The sequence below is a fragment of the Apus apus genome, chromosome 18 (genome assembly GCF_020740795.1).
Source record: "Apus apus isolate bApuApu2 chromosome 18, bApuApu2.pri.cur, whole genome shotgun sequence".
Taxonomy (NCBI): Eukaryota; Metazoa; Chordata; class Aves; order Apodiformes; family Apodidae; genus Apus; species Apus apus.
The window spans coordinates 7,586,600-7,605,602 of NC_067299.1; the positions used below are offsets into that span (position 1 = coordinate 7,586,600).

The 19,003-nt window shown below is 42.0% G+C and overlaps 1 protein-coding gene across 1 annotated transcript; it reads left to right on the forward strand.

Annotated features, from left to right (window-relative positions):
- The first annotated feature begins 14,294 nt into the window (after positions 1-14,294).
- On the forward strand, positions 14,295-18,118 carry IFT22 (intraflagellar transport 22). Its single transcript, XM_051635791.1, has 5 exons — positions 14,295-14,355; positions 14,626-14,705; positions 14,824-14,913; positions 15,679-15,881; positions 17,023-18,118. The coding sequence occupies exons 1-5, from the start codon at positions 14,317-14,319 to the stop codon at positions 17,169-17,171; spliced, it is 561 nt and encodes a 186-aa protein (XP_051491751.1). The 5' UTR covers positions 14,295-14,316; the 3' UTR covers positions 17,172-18,118.
- The last annotated feature ends 885 nt before the right edge of the window (positions 18,119-19,003 follow it).

Consider the following 19,003-nt stretch of genomic DNA (forward strand, 5'->3'; position numbering starts at 1 on the left):
CAGGCTGGTTAACCGAGAGCCAGTTCCAGGGGAACACACTGCACTTCAGCAGCGCACGCCAAGCACCCAAAAGCTGGTGCCTGCTGTCATGTTTCCACTGCAGAATTTACACACATAAAGTAGGAATAAATAATTTTTAAGACGCCTGATTCACAAAGCAATCAGTGAAAACGTAATCCCAGTTCCAGTATGTGAATCCTGCTCGTTTTGGCATCACACATAAGCACCCAGCATGGTCCTGAGCCTGGAGAATTGCACAGTCAACCCCAGCCACAGACAGAAGGAATGTTTTTACAGTCGTGGAAGGATGTGGGTGTTTTGCAAAGACAGTACCCTGAGAAGGAAGCCAGCATCAAGACGCCTTCTCCCTACAGCAGCTGCATTTGAGTTTAAAGCCCTTGCATATCCCCCATTTGGTGCCACAGACCCCATTTGCTGGACTTTCAGTGTCCTCTTTCCAATTTCAGAGGAACCTGGGGCATTGCAACTCACTGGACAAGCAACTGAACAAAACACCACAGGAAGGATTCCATTTTTAAGATGACACAACTGTGATTCTAAGTTTTTATGCACAGATCGTGCAAGCTCACAGCACCCCCATCCAAAGACAGCAGATCTTGCTGGGGGGAACCTTGGAGCCTGGGGCTTTCCCCTGGGGCTCTGCAAAGGCAGAGACCTCATCCCCTCAGTGGCAACACGATCCCTGTGAGATTCCACAGCTGGAAAACGATTCCTACAAGATGCTGGGAAAATGGCTAGGTTCATCCCCCACCCGCGGGTGAGCACCTACCCCTTCCCCCACGGTGCCCACCTCCAGAGCCTGCACACAGAGATAAATAGCCCCTGACTGGAGCCTGGAGCCAGACAAGTTTAGACTGCAAATGAGGCACCAGGTTTTTAAACAGCCATTGTCATTAATCACTAGAATAAATCACACAAGGAGGCAGAGGTGCTGTCTCCACCACAGCTCAGCATGGCCTCCCTGGGGTTGCCCCACAGCTGCCCTTGGGGTGTCCCAGACCCAGAGTTGGAGCAGGTAATGGATCAGCACTCTGTGGGCTCGAAGAGAGCTCAGAAAGTCTGGTCCAGCAGCACTGAGCTACTAAGCCACCTCAGAAACAGCAACTGTTTGTTTACAAAAAGTCCTCAGTGCCTAGAGCTGAGACATAACAGGGCCCTCTATCCCCAGCCCTAGCTCCAGTCAGCCTGTGCACCCTTCCCTTCAGTTTCTCCTCACCCTCAGCAAGATATTCTTCCCTTCCCATCTCCCACTCCCCAAGAAAACACATAGCTCCAAGCAACTCACCTGAGGATGTTCAGCCACTCAACCATTTTGTTCAGTCAGCCCTCAGGAAACTTCTGCTCAGCCTGACAGAGTAACAGTAAGAAGCTTGCTCTCTGCTCTCAACTCTGTAGGGATACAAACTCCTCCAAACTAACTCTTCTGCCAGGAAAGCAGCCAGGAACTGCAGCACACCCCAGATACCAGGCACTTCTCTGAGGCTCCACCACCTGTTAATCTGAGTGATCATCCTCAGCTGTGTGTGCACAGCCAAATTGGGCACAGCTGGACCCCCACCAGTTCCAGGCTGTGTGCTGAGGGCCTGGTTCAGCTTCTTGTTCAAAACACACTAAATTCCTTTTCCTAATGAGCTGGAATAGATAATTTATCAGTTTTTAGCAGCACTGAACAGAATTACTGTCTTTCTGACCCACTCTTCTGGCTTGGGTTAGCCCTTTCAGAAGCTCCTTGAAGTCTTCAAGCTTTAACTGTCCAAAAGCATTTTATTTTCAGTTGCGTGCAAAATTTGCTGCTTCAGCCTTCAATGACTTTGCAAGACCCTAGGAGATATTAAACACAGGTGATTAGACAAGACATGATTCTGGCAAATTATTAGAGACATCTGTAGGAAGGCAATATTCTTCCTATTTCATGAGCAGGGAGGCTAGAGACCAGAGGTCAAATGGTTTTGCTCAAGGCTGCAAAGAACTAAAGGCTAGAGCCAGAAATAGAGCTCAGATCTTCAGGCTCCTATTACTTCTACCCTGTCCCTTATGCACACTTGCTTCTACTCTGTATGGCTGACTTAAAATGAAAATGAATAATTCACTTCCAAGCTGTTTTTGGAAAGAGAGAAGAAAGGGTGATATTGTCTACTGTAAGGGGAGAATTAAAGGTGATGTTTCATTTTAGTCTTTTGGATGTGCATAATATAATCAAACACAATAATAGTAACAAATATTTTTTCTCCCCATGGTGCTTACGAGTGCAACATATTCTAACAGTTTCTCAAAACTATGTTGATAAATTGGAAACACAGTGATGGAGGTAACAAAGACAGCCAACAAAAACATAATTTATTCAATTTATCAGAGGGACTAAGTTTGAGAAAAGAACCCTTGAAATCTGAACAGTCCTATTCTTATAAACCAGACATAGTATATTTCAAAACATGAAGCTACACTTTTTGTGCCTGTGCATAAGCATGTTAATTAAAGATTTGCCCAGGCAATCAGGGCTACATAAATTATTTGGATATACTTCACCAGCTCACTTCAAGATGGAAGAGGCAGGGTGCATACAGAAAAGCCATGATGCATGGAAACACAGGGGGAAACATTAAAGGAGCAAAGAGCAGGTTTTCAATTTAACGACCTTGTTGACTTCATTATCATGAAAAAGCAAGTCCCTGCAGGGCCTTCCTCCCACACACTGCTCACCTTCCAGGCAAGTGAGAGGCTTACACTGTCATGTCAGAAGATTAAGCCGTTGGACATGTGTAGGCACAGGGGGTTTCACATGGTCTGAAGTGGTTTTCAGCTTCCTGGTCCATTGGGCATACCTGAGACATAAGGCATCAGAAACTGTTCTTTGAAAACATCTATAATTTCTTTAAACACATACACCATATGCAAGCCAGCCAATAAATGAACTGGGGGGAAATACAGACAATAAAATGAACATGCAAAGTTTAGTCTGATTTTTGTTCAGTTCCAAAGGAAAAAACTGTAATGATACAGCAAAAGAGGGATTTGTTTTCTACAGTGTTTTCAGTTTGATAGGTGGCTCTGCAAGCAGAGTCTAGCTCCAGGATTGCAATGCCATCTCAACTGTCCAGCACCACTTACAGTATTATAAAAGTCAGTGGTTATCTTAAAAAGAGTCCCAATGTTGTTAGAATCATGGCAAAGATATTCTGAAAAGCCCATCCCTTATATTTTGTGAGTGCAGTTTTTCATGTGGATTCTAAGAGACCAAAGGAAAAGTGTATTTGTTCTAGTTGATAAAACCTTGTGGAGCTTTTATTATGAATTATGAAGCGTACTTTTGAAGTTTGTATGAAGTCACTGATAAGACCATCTAAACATAAAAAAAAAAAATAGATAAACCTCTTCTGTCTTCCAAAAATGCCTAGATTATTTCATTGTGATATAGCAAAGCAGTCAAAGAACCTTGGAAAATTAGAAGAGATGTATAAGAGATCAGTAACACTGAGTGTTCAAGATCTCTGTTATAAATTAAACTATAAGATTACTGTGTTATAGTACCACATCTATTACTGGGGAGTCAAACCCAACCTGAGACAAACTGAAAATACTGGGGGACTGGGGTGGTTTTTCTTTTAAGCTAGGAGGTAGTTTGTGTGTGAAAATGTCTTGAATTTGGCCTGGAATAAATCCACCACAGCTGAACTCAAAATAGAATAGAACTGAAAAAACATCACACACAAGCAGTTTAGCATACAGTAAACACGATAGACAAAGGTATTGTATGAAGCACAAGAAATGATCCAGAAGTTATGACTTTGGCAAAATTCATTGACCTTAGATGAGAATTTTGTCTGAGTGAAGCACTTGTGTGGGCATTATAAAGGAATACACTTGATAAGTCAGATTGAAACAATTTAGCAGATGGAAAATCTAACTCAAGAGATCTGCAAACCAAGGACTACTTCCCATGGAACTACACGTACTCTGAGCATGATTGTGTCCTGGGAAGAATAATTTAAGTCATCTAAGATGTCAGGCAAAAAATTCTCCTAACTGGACATGCACTGGAGCCCTGATCTGCACAAGCACAGAGTTTGTGGACACACCCTCTACCCATCAGACTCACAAAAATGCAGTAAGGCAGAGATCACACAGGTGTGATAAAACCAAGCTCTATTGCACTCAGACCCACCAGAATGGAAACACATCCAGAAGTAGCCAGGAAGGACTGCAAAAGTTACCTAGTCCCTCTCCTTGCTAGGAGGCAGGATCTATTATACATGCATTATTGTTGGCACAAATTTTTCTGCCTTCTTCTGAAAGACCTCAAGACAGAAACTGCCTGTGCTCTTCTGAAAATATATTCCAATGTTTTTTGCTCTGTACTGGTAGATTTTCTTAACATCCAACCTCAGTCTGTTTTGTTGCAACCTAAGCTCTTAATGTCTTACTTTCTCCATTATGGATGTAGAAAACTATTCTTCTTTTTGAAGAGACTTTTAATTCCTCAAGGTACTTTTGAAAACATTTGAACACCTCTCCTCACCTTCTAGAAGCAAAACAGATCCAACTTGTTCAGACTTTCCCTGTAGGTCATACGTTACATACTTCTGAACCCTTTTGGTATTCTCCTCTGGACTTTCCAGCTGGTCTACGTCTATCTCATTGTATGGTACCCATAACCTATATTTCTCTGCAATACCTCTGCTCTGCTGAAGATCTGCCTTTTTCACATCTGCACATCACTGTTAATCCATGTTTAGTTTGGGATTCTCTACCTTCTCTGCAGAACTCCTAGCCTGACTTTCCCCCAGCCTGTATTTGCTAGTTAAAATTATTCCTGCCAAAGCATAGTGCCCTGCAGTTGTCCTTAATGAGTTTCATCTTATTTTATTCAGATCGTATCATCAATTTGTCAAGATCACTTGAAATTTTAATCCTGCCTTCCAGTGTTCTCGCATTCAGTTCCAGCTTTGCCTCATCTACAGTTTTAATAAGCATGCTCCCTCTTCCATCACTGAGGTCACTAAAGAAAACATTGGGAGGTCTGTTGCCATGTCTGTATCCTCAAACTATGTTCCTGCTCATTAACTGTTCATTAAACATTATTCAGTCACTGAGGGCTGCCTGCTTGCTTGATGCTGTACAGGACATAAACATGGAACTGAAAAACTTTTCAAACTGCAGTCTTGAACTTCTACAACAAAATTAAGTACTTTATAACACACAGTGGAAGGAGCTACCAGACAGCAGACTGCGATTTTCAAAGGAGTCACTGACCATAGAATCTCCAGATCCAGTGGTATCTAAATGCTTAGCCCATTCAAAAGTCCATCCTGAGTCATGGACTCTCTCTGAATCTCAAAGAAGCATGGACTTTCATGCCCAAAGAAAGTCTCAATTTTTCACTCCAGCCCTGAAATCCTCCTACTTCTCTCAGTTTCCCCAGGTTGCCTGACTTGAGCAGCCCAACATGAACAGGAGTCTGAGTTCCCTTTCTGTATTGTGCAAGTCACATAAAAGGGAGTGGGGCCACCCCCATCCTGACAAAATACACAAATAAAGGCACATGAAGGAAGTTGTGCCACCCACCCTATGGAACCAAGAACAGAAGAACTGGAGGGGATGCAAGTGAGGAGACTGGAGTCCCCATTCCTCCATGCAGCAAATCTGTATGTCCCATCTATATTTTTCCAGCTTTTATTGATTTTTATCAAATCTCCTAGGAACTTTCCCTATGAGCCTGGACAATGAGACCTAACCACAATAGTCTGCTTTTCTTAGCTGGTTTTCACAGTCCCCCTAGAAGTTGGTTATGGTCCTTCAACAGTCTGTGAGCAGCAAACTGAAAATTACTGCACTGAAGCTACTGTCACGGAGCACCCCATCCACATCATGATTCTGCCCAACTAAAATCTGAAATGACCTCTAGTATTTTCACCTTAGGTGTCTGAAGTTAGTGTCAATTAACAGCAGCTTTCTCCCTCTTCTCTCCTAGACCTTCTCCACAAACTCCTTACCTGCCAGCCATCTGGCTTCACACCACTAACTTCTTGCCAGTCAGTGCCTTCCTGCACCACCTTTGCCTGTGTTGGACCTTCCCACCCAGGCTGCAGGGCTTTCTGTTTCCTCCTTGCTCCAGGTGTTTCCCAGAGCCTGCTCCAGCAGGGCATTCACTGTCTGTTACTGGTAATCAGCCAGCCACAATCCAACTGTCATATCCATATTTTCCTTATAATTCCATCTTCAGCTTATTGTCCTCTCAAGAACCATGCATCTGGATTCATGGGACCCCACTAATAACTGGTATTACATATTTCTTAAAGCATTCACATGAGCCTCTCCCTTCTCTGTCTTCATTCTTTTCCCAAGAACCTATTTTTCAAATTAAGTCTCCTTGTTTTCATAGACTTTGTCTGTTTCAATGTGATTAATCCCCTTCATTATTTTAAAATCATTGACTGAATCACAGCAAGATCTCTTTTTAAACAATATAATATCAAAGCTCTTCAGTCTTGCTTTATAACTCAGAGCTGAAAGGCACAGTATTCTCATTTTCCCTGCTTTATCCCCTTAATCATATCCTTCTTAGGTAGAGTGAGCAGTACTGAAAAGAGCTCTCTGAACAAGAACTCACCAGTGTTTTATGTAATAACAGTAACACCTTTTTGATATATACTTTGTTCTTACCATAATGCAGCCCAACATCCTGTTCAGTTGTTGGGTCTTTTTTCTACAGCTGTGTGTTAAGCTGAGAGCTCTGGGAATTATTTAAAGACAACATTCTCCAGATTTATCATTTCAGTTTCAGGAACATTTTGCTCTGTTCAGTCTAAGAGGAGTAATCATATAAGCAAACCCCAAAAAAGTTCAGTGGCACTGTCTCTCTCCTCCCTAGAATCTTAAAGATTCCTCCACAGAAGCAATAAAAAGGCATCTAAGGAGCTAAATATGGAAGAATCATTGTAGGCATTAAAGGATAAAGCCACTGCAAGGCAATTGGATCCAAGTATTTCTTGGCTATGCATATCTACTCTAATGCTAGCTTAGGTGTTCACAGTATACTCTATTGTCACCAACGGATACCATACCTAATGGGCTTGGTATCCACCCCTCTTCCAGGGCCTCTGGGTGGTTTTGTCAAACAAGCATAGTCTGTGCACCTTCTTGAACTGGTTGCATGCAGATTTCCCTCCCCTCCACACTTCCATTTCTAAATTACCCAAACTGGAACTACCAAATTGTACTTTGCAAATATCCAGCTCCTCGCATAGATCACGGATCTCTCACCACATTTAATGCTCTTCATCCCTCTCTGTTTTCTGGTCTGCCTAAGGGAGATCAATCTCTCTTCAGATGCAAACACAATCCCCAAATAATCCTCTGGGACTGCACTGGCTCACAATCCCTCATGCCACTGTGTCTGAGGCAGGAAGGATACACGGGCTGTCAGTCTACAACCAGAAAGAATCTGGTTGAACTCCCTGACCTCCCAGAGCCATCAGGCAATCTCTCAATGCCTCCCTTTATAAGGCAGGGTTTAGTGCCACAGCTATTGTAAGGATAACAGGAATTGAATAAAAAGGATATGGTATAAATACCAAAAATAAATACTAAAAATAATGAAAGAAGAGAAGAAAAAAATAAAAGCAGTAAGATGATACATAATCTAAAGACAGAGATAAATTGTCCTTTTGTTGATAGAAAGATAATGGTAAAGTCTGCAAGAACTATGACATGTTTAAACAACTTGTTGCCAAAAAAGAAAAAAAAAAAGAAATAAAAGCATTTGACCAGATTAAGGAGATTTTTGGTATGTGATGGAATGGTAGGACAAGGCTATCAGCCTCACTGTATGCCTGGAAAGAAGTGGCTCACAGCAAAATATTTTTTGGCTCAATTCACATCTTGAGGATTTAGCTCTAAGATTGTTGTGAAAAGCCCAGTGCAGTGCCCCAGCTGTAGGGTGATGCACTAATTTGCATTAAAAACAGGTGTTCATCTGGCTGGCTGGCTTTCTAGCAGAGCACAGTAGATTTGTCCCAGATTTTCAGTACATGATCTCTAGGTAATACTTACCTTATTTTAGATGATTCAAGAAAATTAGATAATTATTTTCCATGTTCTGAGCCTTCCCTGAACTGACTGACAATAGATTTACAGAGCTGAACTGTAGGCTGGGTAGGGAGGGAGTCTGGCCAGCTTACAGAGGGAGTGTGTGGACTTTGGAAAAGCAGTGCTGAAATTCTGGAGCATGGCTGAGAACAACCACAGTCTGTAACATCTACCCTGGCACCCAGCATTTATGGCTAGTGACCTACTGAGGTGCAGCCTCTGGCTGGGGAAGAGGAGAGCAAGCAATCTTGATAACCCAACCATTCATCTCCTTAGTTTTCAAGCTGTGTTAGGTAAAGAACTACATTAACTGAGACTCTCCACTGTGTTTATTCATTTTAAATGGCTTTAAGATACAGTTTCTTAGCAAGATCCTGTATAATTAATCTCCATTGTTCTGTATATATTTGCAGAAGATAACAGCTTCATTAAAATATGGTGTGCTATTAAGAGCAGTAAATATATAGCCTTAAACCTTAAAATGTAATGCAATTAAATAAGAAATACGAACCTAAGGAGGTTAAGTGCAATCAACCACTGACATTTACATTTGATTTGAATTAAAAAATACACACAGAGGGAAATAAAGGGCCTCCATACATACTTGGATGACAGGAAATCCCCTGGATGTAAAAACAGTAAATTTAAGAATGGAGAATATAATGGTCTAGTTCAAATTAAAGACTTTATGACTGAGGACCCCATTAAATCTTTGAACACTTACAGTAAAGAGTTTGGAATGCTTCCAGTCCAATTCTTTGTGTTCTCACAAGTGACAGATTATACTTCTGAACTTCTATGGCAAAAGAAAGAGAGAGTGATTGTATTAATCCATCTAAATCCAGAGCTTGCTAATTAAGATGCAAACTATAACAATCTGTGCTTAGGTGAAGCATAGTATTTTTATAACCCAGCTCAGGGCATCACTAGCCTTGCCAAAAGTAGAAGATCTAAGTTTTCAAATTACTGAAGAACAATAAAATAATGAATCACTTACGACTACATGATCAACAATCTGTACGAAATACAAACTTTTTTGTAGTGCTCAGTTTACTTTGTTTTTTATATTTCTAAGACATTCCTCATGGTATTTAAAATACACAGTGCAACATGCTGCTTCTGACTCTACCTTCTAATTGAAGATCTGCAAGGACCTTCAAATGCAGGAAGTCAGCAGTGGCAGGCCACATGCAATCAAAATGCCAGTCTCACACAAATGGGTATTTGTAGCTATAAGATTTTAAGGAGGACCTTTCAAATGAGGAGTTTGCAAGTGAGATAAGCATTGGAAACTAATGTATTACTTAGTACAGGTTTCAAAGGGAACCAAGGCAAAATTATCAACATTACAGATTTTTCAGTTGAGACTGTAGTCAAGCATTCATCACGGTATCCAGGTACCTAAGCAAAGCAGCAAGGATTGGAGATCTTGTTCCAGACTCCTCTAAACATACTAATTACTGGTATAAATCCGTGTCTCTCATGGCACACTGCCAAGAGGTAATTGAGCCTTAAATGTAAATTCATGTGAGACATCTGAAAAGACAGCTGATTTGGCCCAGGATGTTAGCAGAAACACAATGCCTGGGAGGACCACGGGGTTAAGAAACTCCTGGGTTTGGCCATAAACTCCAAAGTAACACATAAGTCAAATCAGAGGATGAAAATGAGAGAAAACAAAATCTTCCTGTCAGTAGGGTCTCCTCTCCTATAGGACCACACGGCAGTCCCTCTAATGTCAACACATGCCTTTTTGCTTGCTTTCTATGAAGTCATTGAGGGTCTGGCCTTGAGTGAATAAATAGATCAGACAAAGTTAATAAATGCAAGCTCTTTCCAGACCAACAGGGGTGGCAGACAGCACAGCTGTCAGTAAGAAACAAAATTTACTTTGAAATTTTATATTCAAAACAAAAAGCACACCGGTCTCATAGAAAAAGTTCCCTGAGCCCTTGGGAATCACAACAATTATCCTTTTATTGTCTTGTTTCACTACCTTCTAGTCTACCATCTAGGAAATGTTTTTTACCAAACATGAAGAAAGGTTTTTCACCCAGCCCAACAAGGCTGCCATGCTCTCTTCAAAACACATCCTAGCACAGTAGTTCTCATTTTTCACCATCGGGCTGTATTTCTCTTTGCTCTCACAAACAGGTATTGAGAACAACATATTTAAGATGCCTGACTAATGGCATGATGATATGCACATTTAATTCAGTGTACATATGCAGTAGCTGAAAGAGATGGTCCCATCCTTGTCCCACTCAGCCACGTCACCAGTGGTCCTTAGTACCTTTTTTTCTGTTAGGTTTATGAGTAGTTATGCAGTGAACAGGTTCATGGAGCAGATTTTTAAATGTTTCCAGAAGCATCAGTGTAGTTTTCAACTGAATCAGTTCCATCTACACAAGATTGTTAGACAGCATGAATGTAATGAGAACATAACATTACAGTACTGCAATTCCCACAAAGAGCTGAGTCTCTATTAACAAATGCAAATTATCTAGGCTTTAGCAGAAATACTTTTGCTTAATGTTTTTTTTTTCCATGGAAAAGTTGAAACTTTCTCCTGTGAGGGGCAAAGAAGACCCTCTGAAGGGCTCTCCTGCTAACACAATAAACATCTGGGGGTTCTTTCCTCTCAAATGCTATTTTTCTAGGGGGGTTCCCTCTGATGAATTAGAAGTCCCAGCAGATCATGGCAAACAATCCTGCATACCACATCTTAAGAAATGGTTCTTCTTGGAACAGATCGGTTTGATCTGCCTTAACGCAAACAAGTTAACACCACATTATCAAATGCACTGAGGTCACCAACCTCCATCAGATGATCTGCTTGATCCTTTTCAGACAAAAAAGGAAAAAGAAAAAAGCTTGGATTCCTTACAGAAATCTGAGTGCTCCAAGCTGGAAGCAGTAGGCTCAGCCACTCACAGCCCACCCACCTACAGATCAAGATGGACTGGAACAACCTCCTCCATAAGCCAGAAAAGTGAAGGGGGCTGGGAGGTGGGAGGAAGAGTTTCATATTTCATCTACCACTTCTAATAGAAAACAGAACATGGTGGGGGTTGAAAGGAAAATGGCAAATCCCTGGAGATCCTAAGTGTTGGCCTTGTGAGTCAAAACTGTCAATCACACCGTGTCCCCTCCAACTAATGATCCTTGAAGGGAAGAAAGGAGGCAATGGACTGGCACGTTTAGCCACTAGGTGTTACTGTTGCTCCACAGAACGTGATCAGAGCAAACTGTCAGAGACATCTGCAGCTGCACCTTAAAATTTAAACCACAGAAACTAAACCCAACTTCTGGATTCACGTATTGTGACTCAAAAAATCAGAGCACTTTGCTGTGTTTTCTTGGGGATCACGGAGCTGGACTGCTGCTCCTTGTGTTTTCTTTACACGTCACTGCATAAATGGAGCAAGTCAAATTCACCCCTTGAGAACTTTCCCTGACTTAGATGAAGGTACATAGGGAAAACTGGGCCACTTAAGGTGTCATTGAACTCATGTCCACTGGCCAGGAAAACACATTGGCTGGGAGTTGTCTGCCTCCCTGGCCACAGCCTGTGCTGAAACTTAGAGGCATTTTCATTAATCCTAGATCTGCTGTCAACCAGGTGAGCTCCTCAGCTAAGTCATTCAACCTTCCACTGCTTTTGTTTCTCTATCTATGGAATGGAAATAAAGATCCTGGTCTCCTCTGGGAAGGACTTTGAGACCACAGATAAATCAGAGCTGTAGTCTTTGACAATCTGTTGGCGTGAACCAAGCAACAGGCTTTGCATGAGCTTTTCCTATTGATTCTTTTCAATTCTTGCACTCTATGCCTTGCCCAAAATGAACCAGTATAAATCAATGGAGGCTGTAATGCAGGTCTCTGCCTGCACCCGCTAGAAAGTCATTTCTACACACACACTCACAATAAATGCCATGCAACACACTACAAACAGGCACAGCATTCATCCTGCCATGTGGTTGTACTTCCAACCAATGCATTATTTTCACACACAACTCGATTTGAGCCCTCTAGGCTATGTTTTTCCAAAGTTTGGAAACACTGTTGCAGTACATTAAACAAAGTACTACTACTGAGCCACAAAACCTTATGAAATATTTTTTGAGTTGTGTTCATAGGAAAAAAATTATATGCCACTTTAAATGAAGTATAATGCAAGTTTAAAATACTGTTCTCTCAGAGAATGAATTATTTGCAAGTGCTAAGCATTATCTGAGAGGTGACTGGCACTACATTTTACTGCTGTTTCCAGTAAAACCTGTGGGCCTCTCATTTGGAGAAGTCCTCATATCTGCAGTACAGGCAACAAGCACCACAGGCAATCAGTGTATCTCATAGTTTGTGTTCTCATAGACATTTCTGGAGTTAATAAGTTTTATCGAAATATTATTGATAGCCTGCAATTGCGTTTGGCTTTTGAAGGAAGACAGAGGATCTGTCCTTGAAGAATCATCTGAAAATGATCATTTTTGCTTGCTACCAAAACATTATCATTGAAAATAGTAATCTAATAAATGCAAGAGTACAGATCATAACCAGTATAGTTTGGAAGTCGTTTGCTTACTGCTAGAATTTGCTTTCTGCTGTAGTCTAACAAAGTTTTAAATAAGTGAAACAAAATGGCCTTGCTGATTTGTACACATGTACTCCCAGCAAACAACACATCAATAATTAACATAACTTTACCCATACTCCTAAAGCAGATGTTTATAACATCAAGTGTACTTGACTTACATGGCTTTGAAAATGTGACCCTAAGTGGCTTGGTAGCTTAATTCCCACTTTCTAAAGTGACTTACAGCCCTAGAGCATGTGGATAAATAAATGAATTGCAGCCTTAATCAGCCGTGCTCTCCTTACTCTTCAGTGGCTGATATAAACACACACAGGCTCTATCTGACACGTCTTCTAAAAATTAATCCTAATTGTTTTCTGGGCAGCTGCACAGTCAGTTTTACCCAGTTTCAGTTACCTCTTACTCCTTCTCTCCTCTCCTCCCCCCACTCTTTTGTGCTGCTGTCCACAATAGGACCCTTTATAACACATTTCTCTTCACATGCTAATAATAAGTGCCGGCTAATAAGAGAGTTTTTCCTAAGTTCTTCTCTCTGGGCCACCCTTTCTGTCTTCTCTTTTGAAGTTAGTAAGTCTGAAATGTGGAAAACAGTACAGCTGCAGAAAGGATTACCTACAAGTTGTTCCAGGTCATTGTGAATTTGGTCCTGAAATCACATGGTGATCTTCAAAAATAGGAAATACATATCCAGTCTGCTATACAGCAGAATCAAATCCAGTGCTGGGAGCAACTACGATTTTTTCATTGTCTTTGTCCCGGCAGCATAAAAAACAAAGGGTTTTCTGAAGTTTGAAATACTGTGTGAATGGTGTGATGCCACTGCCACATGGAAGCATTCTGGACTAGCCCTATGTGAGGAGTAAAACTGCTAGGATGTCCACAGCATGAAGGAAAAGACTCTACCCCCTCAGTGAGGGCAGAGCAATTCTGGTTCACATTTATTGGTAATACTAGTAATAAACATTTACATTATGGTAGCGCCTAGAGGCCCTGTTTGAAAGCTTGTCTAAAACTGCTATTGTACCTGGGCACTAAACAGCTCTGAAGTAGCACATCTGTCTGCCAGATGTTTTTCTTCTTAGAAGCTGCAATGTTGAAAAGCATCTTGCTTCCCCTAACAAGCCTTAATAAGAAACTTCAAGAGCTTGCTTCATCATCGATTCAAGGAGAATCTGCAACTAAAACCACGAAGAAACTTCAGGGAAGGGTAGCACTTGGGTTTCAAGCGTGTTTAGTATCTGTTCGCCTGATTCTTGCCTTCCGGACGACAGAAAAGCCAAGGGGGACACCTCTCCTCAAGCAGCGCGGGCAGAAGGCTCCACTGCCGGTCCCACCCGCTGGACACAAAAGCTGAGGCTGCCCTCAGGGCCCGGCAGGTTCGAGTTCAAAAAGCCGCCTTGAGGGCCCGGGGGAGGCCGCGTCCCTCCCGCCGCCCCAGGCCCCGCCGCGCCTGAGGGGACCGAGCGACAGCGGCGCGCGGGGCCGCCCCGCGGCACGTGACGGCGGCGGGGCCAATGGCAGCGCGCCTTTCCCGCGCGGCCCCCCCCCCCCTCCCCCCCGCCGCGCGGGGCGCGTTGCCGGGCAACGGGCGGCGGGCGCGCGGCCGGCCCGCCATGCTGAAGGCCAAGGTGCTGCTGGTGGGACCCCGAGAGGTGAGCGCGTCCCCCCTCTCCGCCTCTCGCCCAGCCCCTGCGTGCCCCCTGGCCTGCCCCCTGAGCGTCCCGGTTCTCTGCGGAGGGTACGGGTGGGGAGGGTGGCCTGGAGGCGGAGCGGGGGGGGTGGGGGGGACGGGCAGGCCTGCGTGCACAGGGCCCTTCCGTGGAGGGAGAGCAGGGTGCTCGGGTAGATAAACACGGCTCTGCTCTTCCTGGTGGCTCTGGGGCGTTAAATCCCTGTTGTGTTTTGCTCCCGCTTCCTGCCAGTCGGGAAAGTCGGTGTTGGCAAACTTCGTTTCGGAAAGCATAGAAGGGATTGGCGGCTACAGCCCGACGCAAGGTGTAAGGTGAGCTCGGCTGAACCAAGCCCTGACAGTTGCCTGCCCCTCAGAAAGTCCTGCTCCCTGGTTGGGGGGTGTGTGTGTGTAGAATGATACTACGTCGTGTATCTGCTCATTTTCACAGGATCCTGGAGTATGAGAAGCCAAACTTCAACGGTAGCAGCAAGGAATCTGGGTGTCGGTTTGAGCTGTGGGATTGCAGTGGTGATCAAAAGTAAGGCAGCATCATAGTTACTTCCTATGGGTTACTTAATTCAGAATAGTTCTGTTAAAAGACACAGGATCTGTAAAATATCTTTAAAACACCAAATACCAAGAACTTACATATGCTCTAATACTTACATATAGATAGGCCTTATTTACACATACTAGTTCTGTTTACACAAAATATTCATAGGTAATGCCTAAAACCAACGATCTTTTTTGAGATGAGGAACATTCCTGTCTCTTTACCCCATTATATTTTTTTAAATGCTTTCTTCTATAAAGCATCTGATACCAAGTATTCTCTGCCATGATCCCAGCTGACACTGTACTGGGTTTTGGATAAGGGCTGAGTAAAACTGTGAAGTCCACAGCTCCTAAAGTGGCATTACAGATAAAGAAAACAGAGGCCCACTCTGTAACTGCCTTTATCTCCTTGAAGTTATTAGGTGAGTGGACTTCAAACAATGTTTATATATGATTGAGGCCTTAATTTCCAAACGATACAATTGAGAACTGGACAGATCAGTTTTTAGGGAAAAAGTTTAAATAAGCATTTGACCAAACTATCAGCAAACCATGGGACCAACTAACACCACAGGTAAGTCAAAATATTGGGGAATCTGATAGGGCACTGGCAAGATTACTACTGTTATATTAAAAGTACTGAAATGTGTTCTTGAGGAGGGAAGAGGAAACCTTGAGGAAGTTTGAGTGCATGTTTCTGTTTTCCAGTTAACAGTCTTACCATTTTCCTATGCCTCTGTTTTGAAAGGTTTGAAACATGTTGGCCAGCTCTGATGAAGGACACTCATGGTGTAATAATAATCTTCAATCCTGAGCTGCCCAGTCACCTGAAAGAAATTGAAATGTGGTACTCCTGTTTTGTGCAGCAGCAGCCCCTGCTTGACAACCAGTGCCTCCTGGTTGCACATCACAAGCCAGGCAGCTCAGGGGACACAGAAAATCTGTCCTTGGGTAAGGAGGTGAAAAACTTATCTGTAATTTTTGTTACCTATTCATCTTTTAATTTGTTCATACCTTATGGCTTGCATTCTTCATTTAAATCTGCCAATCAAAGTATACTGGAGTACTTTGCAAAAACAGAACTAAATTAATCTCAGAGGTCATCCAGGAAGTGAGCAATATTTTTATTTTACAAAAGAGAAAAAGGCAAAAAAAGTTTGAGTGACTTTGAGTATGTAGCTGAGGCAGGAATTAGAACTCCTGATGTCTGTAGACATATGTCATCATCACTAGCAGTTTGTTTCTTATATGGAATTTTATCTATTGTTAACTGACACTTTTGAGACGACTTAAGCCTGCATTTTGTCAAGCAAAAGAATCATAGGAACGTTCTGGTTGGAAAAATCCTTCAAGATAATCAGGTTCAACCATTAACCCAACTCTACCAAGTCCACTGCTAAACCATGTCACTCAGCACCACATCTACATTACTTCTCAATGCTTCCAGGGGTGGTGACTGCACCATTTCCCTGGGCAGCCTGTGCCAGTGCTTGGCAACCCTTTCTAAACCTCCCATGGCACAACTTGAGGCCAAAGCCCTCAAGAGATTAGAAGACTTTTGAAATAAAAGGCTAACAATTTTCCTCTTAAAATCAGTAATATATACCTTATATACTATAAAATTATTTGTGGCTCTTTATACAGATGAGAACACACCCTCCCTCTGGGCAGCCTGTCCCAGTGTTCAAAGATATACATGTTTCTTATAAGGATTAATATTTTAATAAATATTTAACAGAACAATATCGTTCCATAAATCTGAAGTAACCAAAGAATGTCATATCACTTTAATATGAAAACTGCACCTCAGTGCTGATTTGTTTGATTCTACATAAGTGAATGCAAAAGCAAAATAACTACTTGAAGCTTTAATAGGAATGTTTGAAGGATTTATTTTAGCAACAAGTCATACTTGCTTGTCATGCTAACAACCTATGATATGTTTCTTATTCATGTGTTATATGTTATCTGGGCTATCAAACATTGGGTGCTACTGAATTCCAACTGACTTCAGCATGAGCTGTCCCATGACCTTGATTGTGAGTATTTCTTTTATAAAATATGCCTAATGATTTTTTCTTTACCTTCAAAGCTTACCCACTGAACAAGCTAAAGCTAATACATTCCAACTTAGAGGAAGATCCTGAAGATGTTCGGATGGAATTTATGAAATACTTCAAAAGCATCATCACCTTAATGAATGAGAGCAGAGAGAGGGAAGAGATGTCAATTATCTCATGACATTAAAAGAAATACTGAACGGGGAAGAAAAGGATTATTTTTACTTTGTAAGAGGTCCTGTGAAGAGGTCCTTGCACTGAGAATCTGCCAGCCCATAAACATTTCAGCAAAAATAATGCTCCATTTATGACTTAACCAGAAAAAATACAAGTGCTGACATCAGATGACCGTTGGAGCCAAAATGATGGCTGCACACCCAGGCATTTGGGTAACTTTAGCTGCACTTTGGTTTCATTACAAGAAGGTATTGTTTAGTATGTTGAACCAAAAGATGAAGGTATGGGTCACCTCTTCATTTCAGAATCCCTTTTTGTGGAAGAGCTGAGAGAAGAAAGCCTGGCAGAACATAAGATTTGTGGAGATCTGTTGAAGCATCTGAGTAAAGTGTTCATGCTAGCTCTGTTCCTGGAGAAGTTATGCTTTTGGAAGTCAGTACAAACTGATTGGAATAGAGATCTGAGATGTAGTCATGGTGTGGAATCCACATTTTTATGTTCCAAGTTCTTCTTATCTTTCTGTCCAGCATTTAAAGAGAGCACATTTCATGGCTGTTGCCTTGGCAGGATACAGTAGGTTCCAGTCTTTCTCAGGACAAGGTTTTTCTTCTATTCCAACAAAATTAACATGTTGTTGGGGACAATGTTTAGGTGTCTCTGAGAGGAAAAGAACTGAAATCTCAGTGTGGTGCAATACTTTGCCCTCTGTTGGGAGCTCCAACAGAGGAAAAAAAAAGTTCTGCATTCTCCAGAGCAGGAAAAGCTGTTTCAAAACTTGTATTACTGTTGCCTGTTGCATTAACATAAGTGGTTTCATAGATAATTTACTTTCTGGTTTGTTTGGTTTGCACTCTTCCCTGTTCTTGGTGTGTTTTGCTGTGGAAGACGTTTTTTTGTAACACAGTTTTTGGTAACATGCAGTGCTAAGGCAATAAAAATTTAAAAAATGCATCCTTTTTGTTCTCAGAGGAAACGTTAATGATGGTTTTGTGGAACTCTTATCAACTTGTTTAATTTTTACTAAGAAAAACACTGACGAATCTGTAGTACATTTCACACTAAATGGCTCCAACAAGAGACATTTAAAAAACTTGTCATCAACCCAAATAGCCAAAGAAAGGGAAAAATGAAAACCTGAAGCATGTATCAATACTGACACACTATTTTTTCCAAAAGCTAATTTAAAGAACAGAGGGACTAGGAGCAGGAACTGAAGAAATCCCTGAGCAGCATCCCATTTCACCTTGTACTGCAGCTCACCTCATGAAGTGGGAGATCAGTGGCTTGTCAGAATGATGTCTGACCCACAGCACTTAATTTTATAGCTTCTATTTCATTCTGTATTTATGCCACACAGCTGTATTTGAGCTGCAGCAGTTTTACAAGTGTATTTGTTAAAACAGCCTTGTCCTCTCACCAACATTGTCTTTTAGTAAACATCCCTTACAGAAAGTATTTCATAAAACAGGAAGTTCTTGGATCTGTTTTAGTTCAAGAAACAGGGGAGAGAGCTTTATTTCTTTCAATTACCTAGGTTAATCACTCAGCAGCTTTTCCTGTTTTATAGTTTGGTCTTTTCTGAGTAATGAGTAGCCTGTCCTTGTGAAAATATTCTGTTTTCCAAGATTACATGAAGAGATGCCTCAAAAACCTACTCAGTTGTTTACACATCTTTCTCCCAGCCTTCAAACAGTGTGCAGTCAGGCTTTCTTCAGGGTTTTCTCTGGAAGTTTCTGTGCCAGCACAGTGGTCAGGGTGTGGTACAACATCCCAGGCTGCTCTTGGCAGTACTGCAGGTGTTGTTCAGGCCTCCTCAAACCTCCAACAGATCTCAAG

Bases quoted from the DNA above. Each gene is read 5' to 3' on its own strand.
- IFT22 (XM_051635791.1), top strand. From the start codon at position 14,317: ATGCTGAAGGCCAAGGTGCTGCTGGTGGGACCCCGAGAG. The intron at 14,356-14,625 runs GTGAGCGCGTCC...GCTTCCTGCCAG, and splicing joins TGCTGGTGGGACCCCGAGAG to TCGGGAAAGTCGGTGTTGGC. The intron at 14,914-15,678 runs GTAAGGCAGCAT...CTGTTTTGAAAG, and splicing joins GATTGCAGTGGTGATCAAAA to GTTTGAAACATGTTGGCCAG.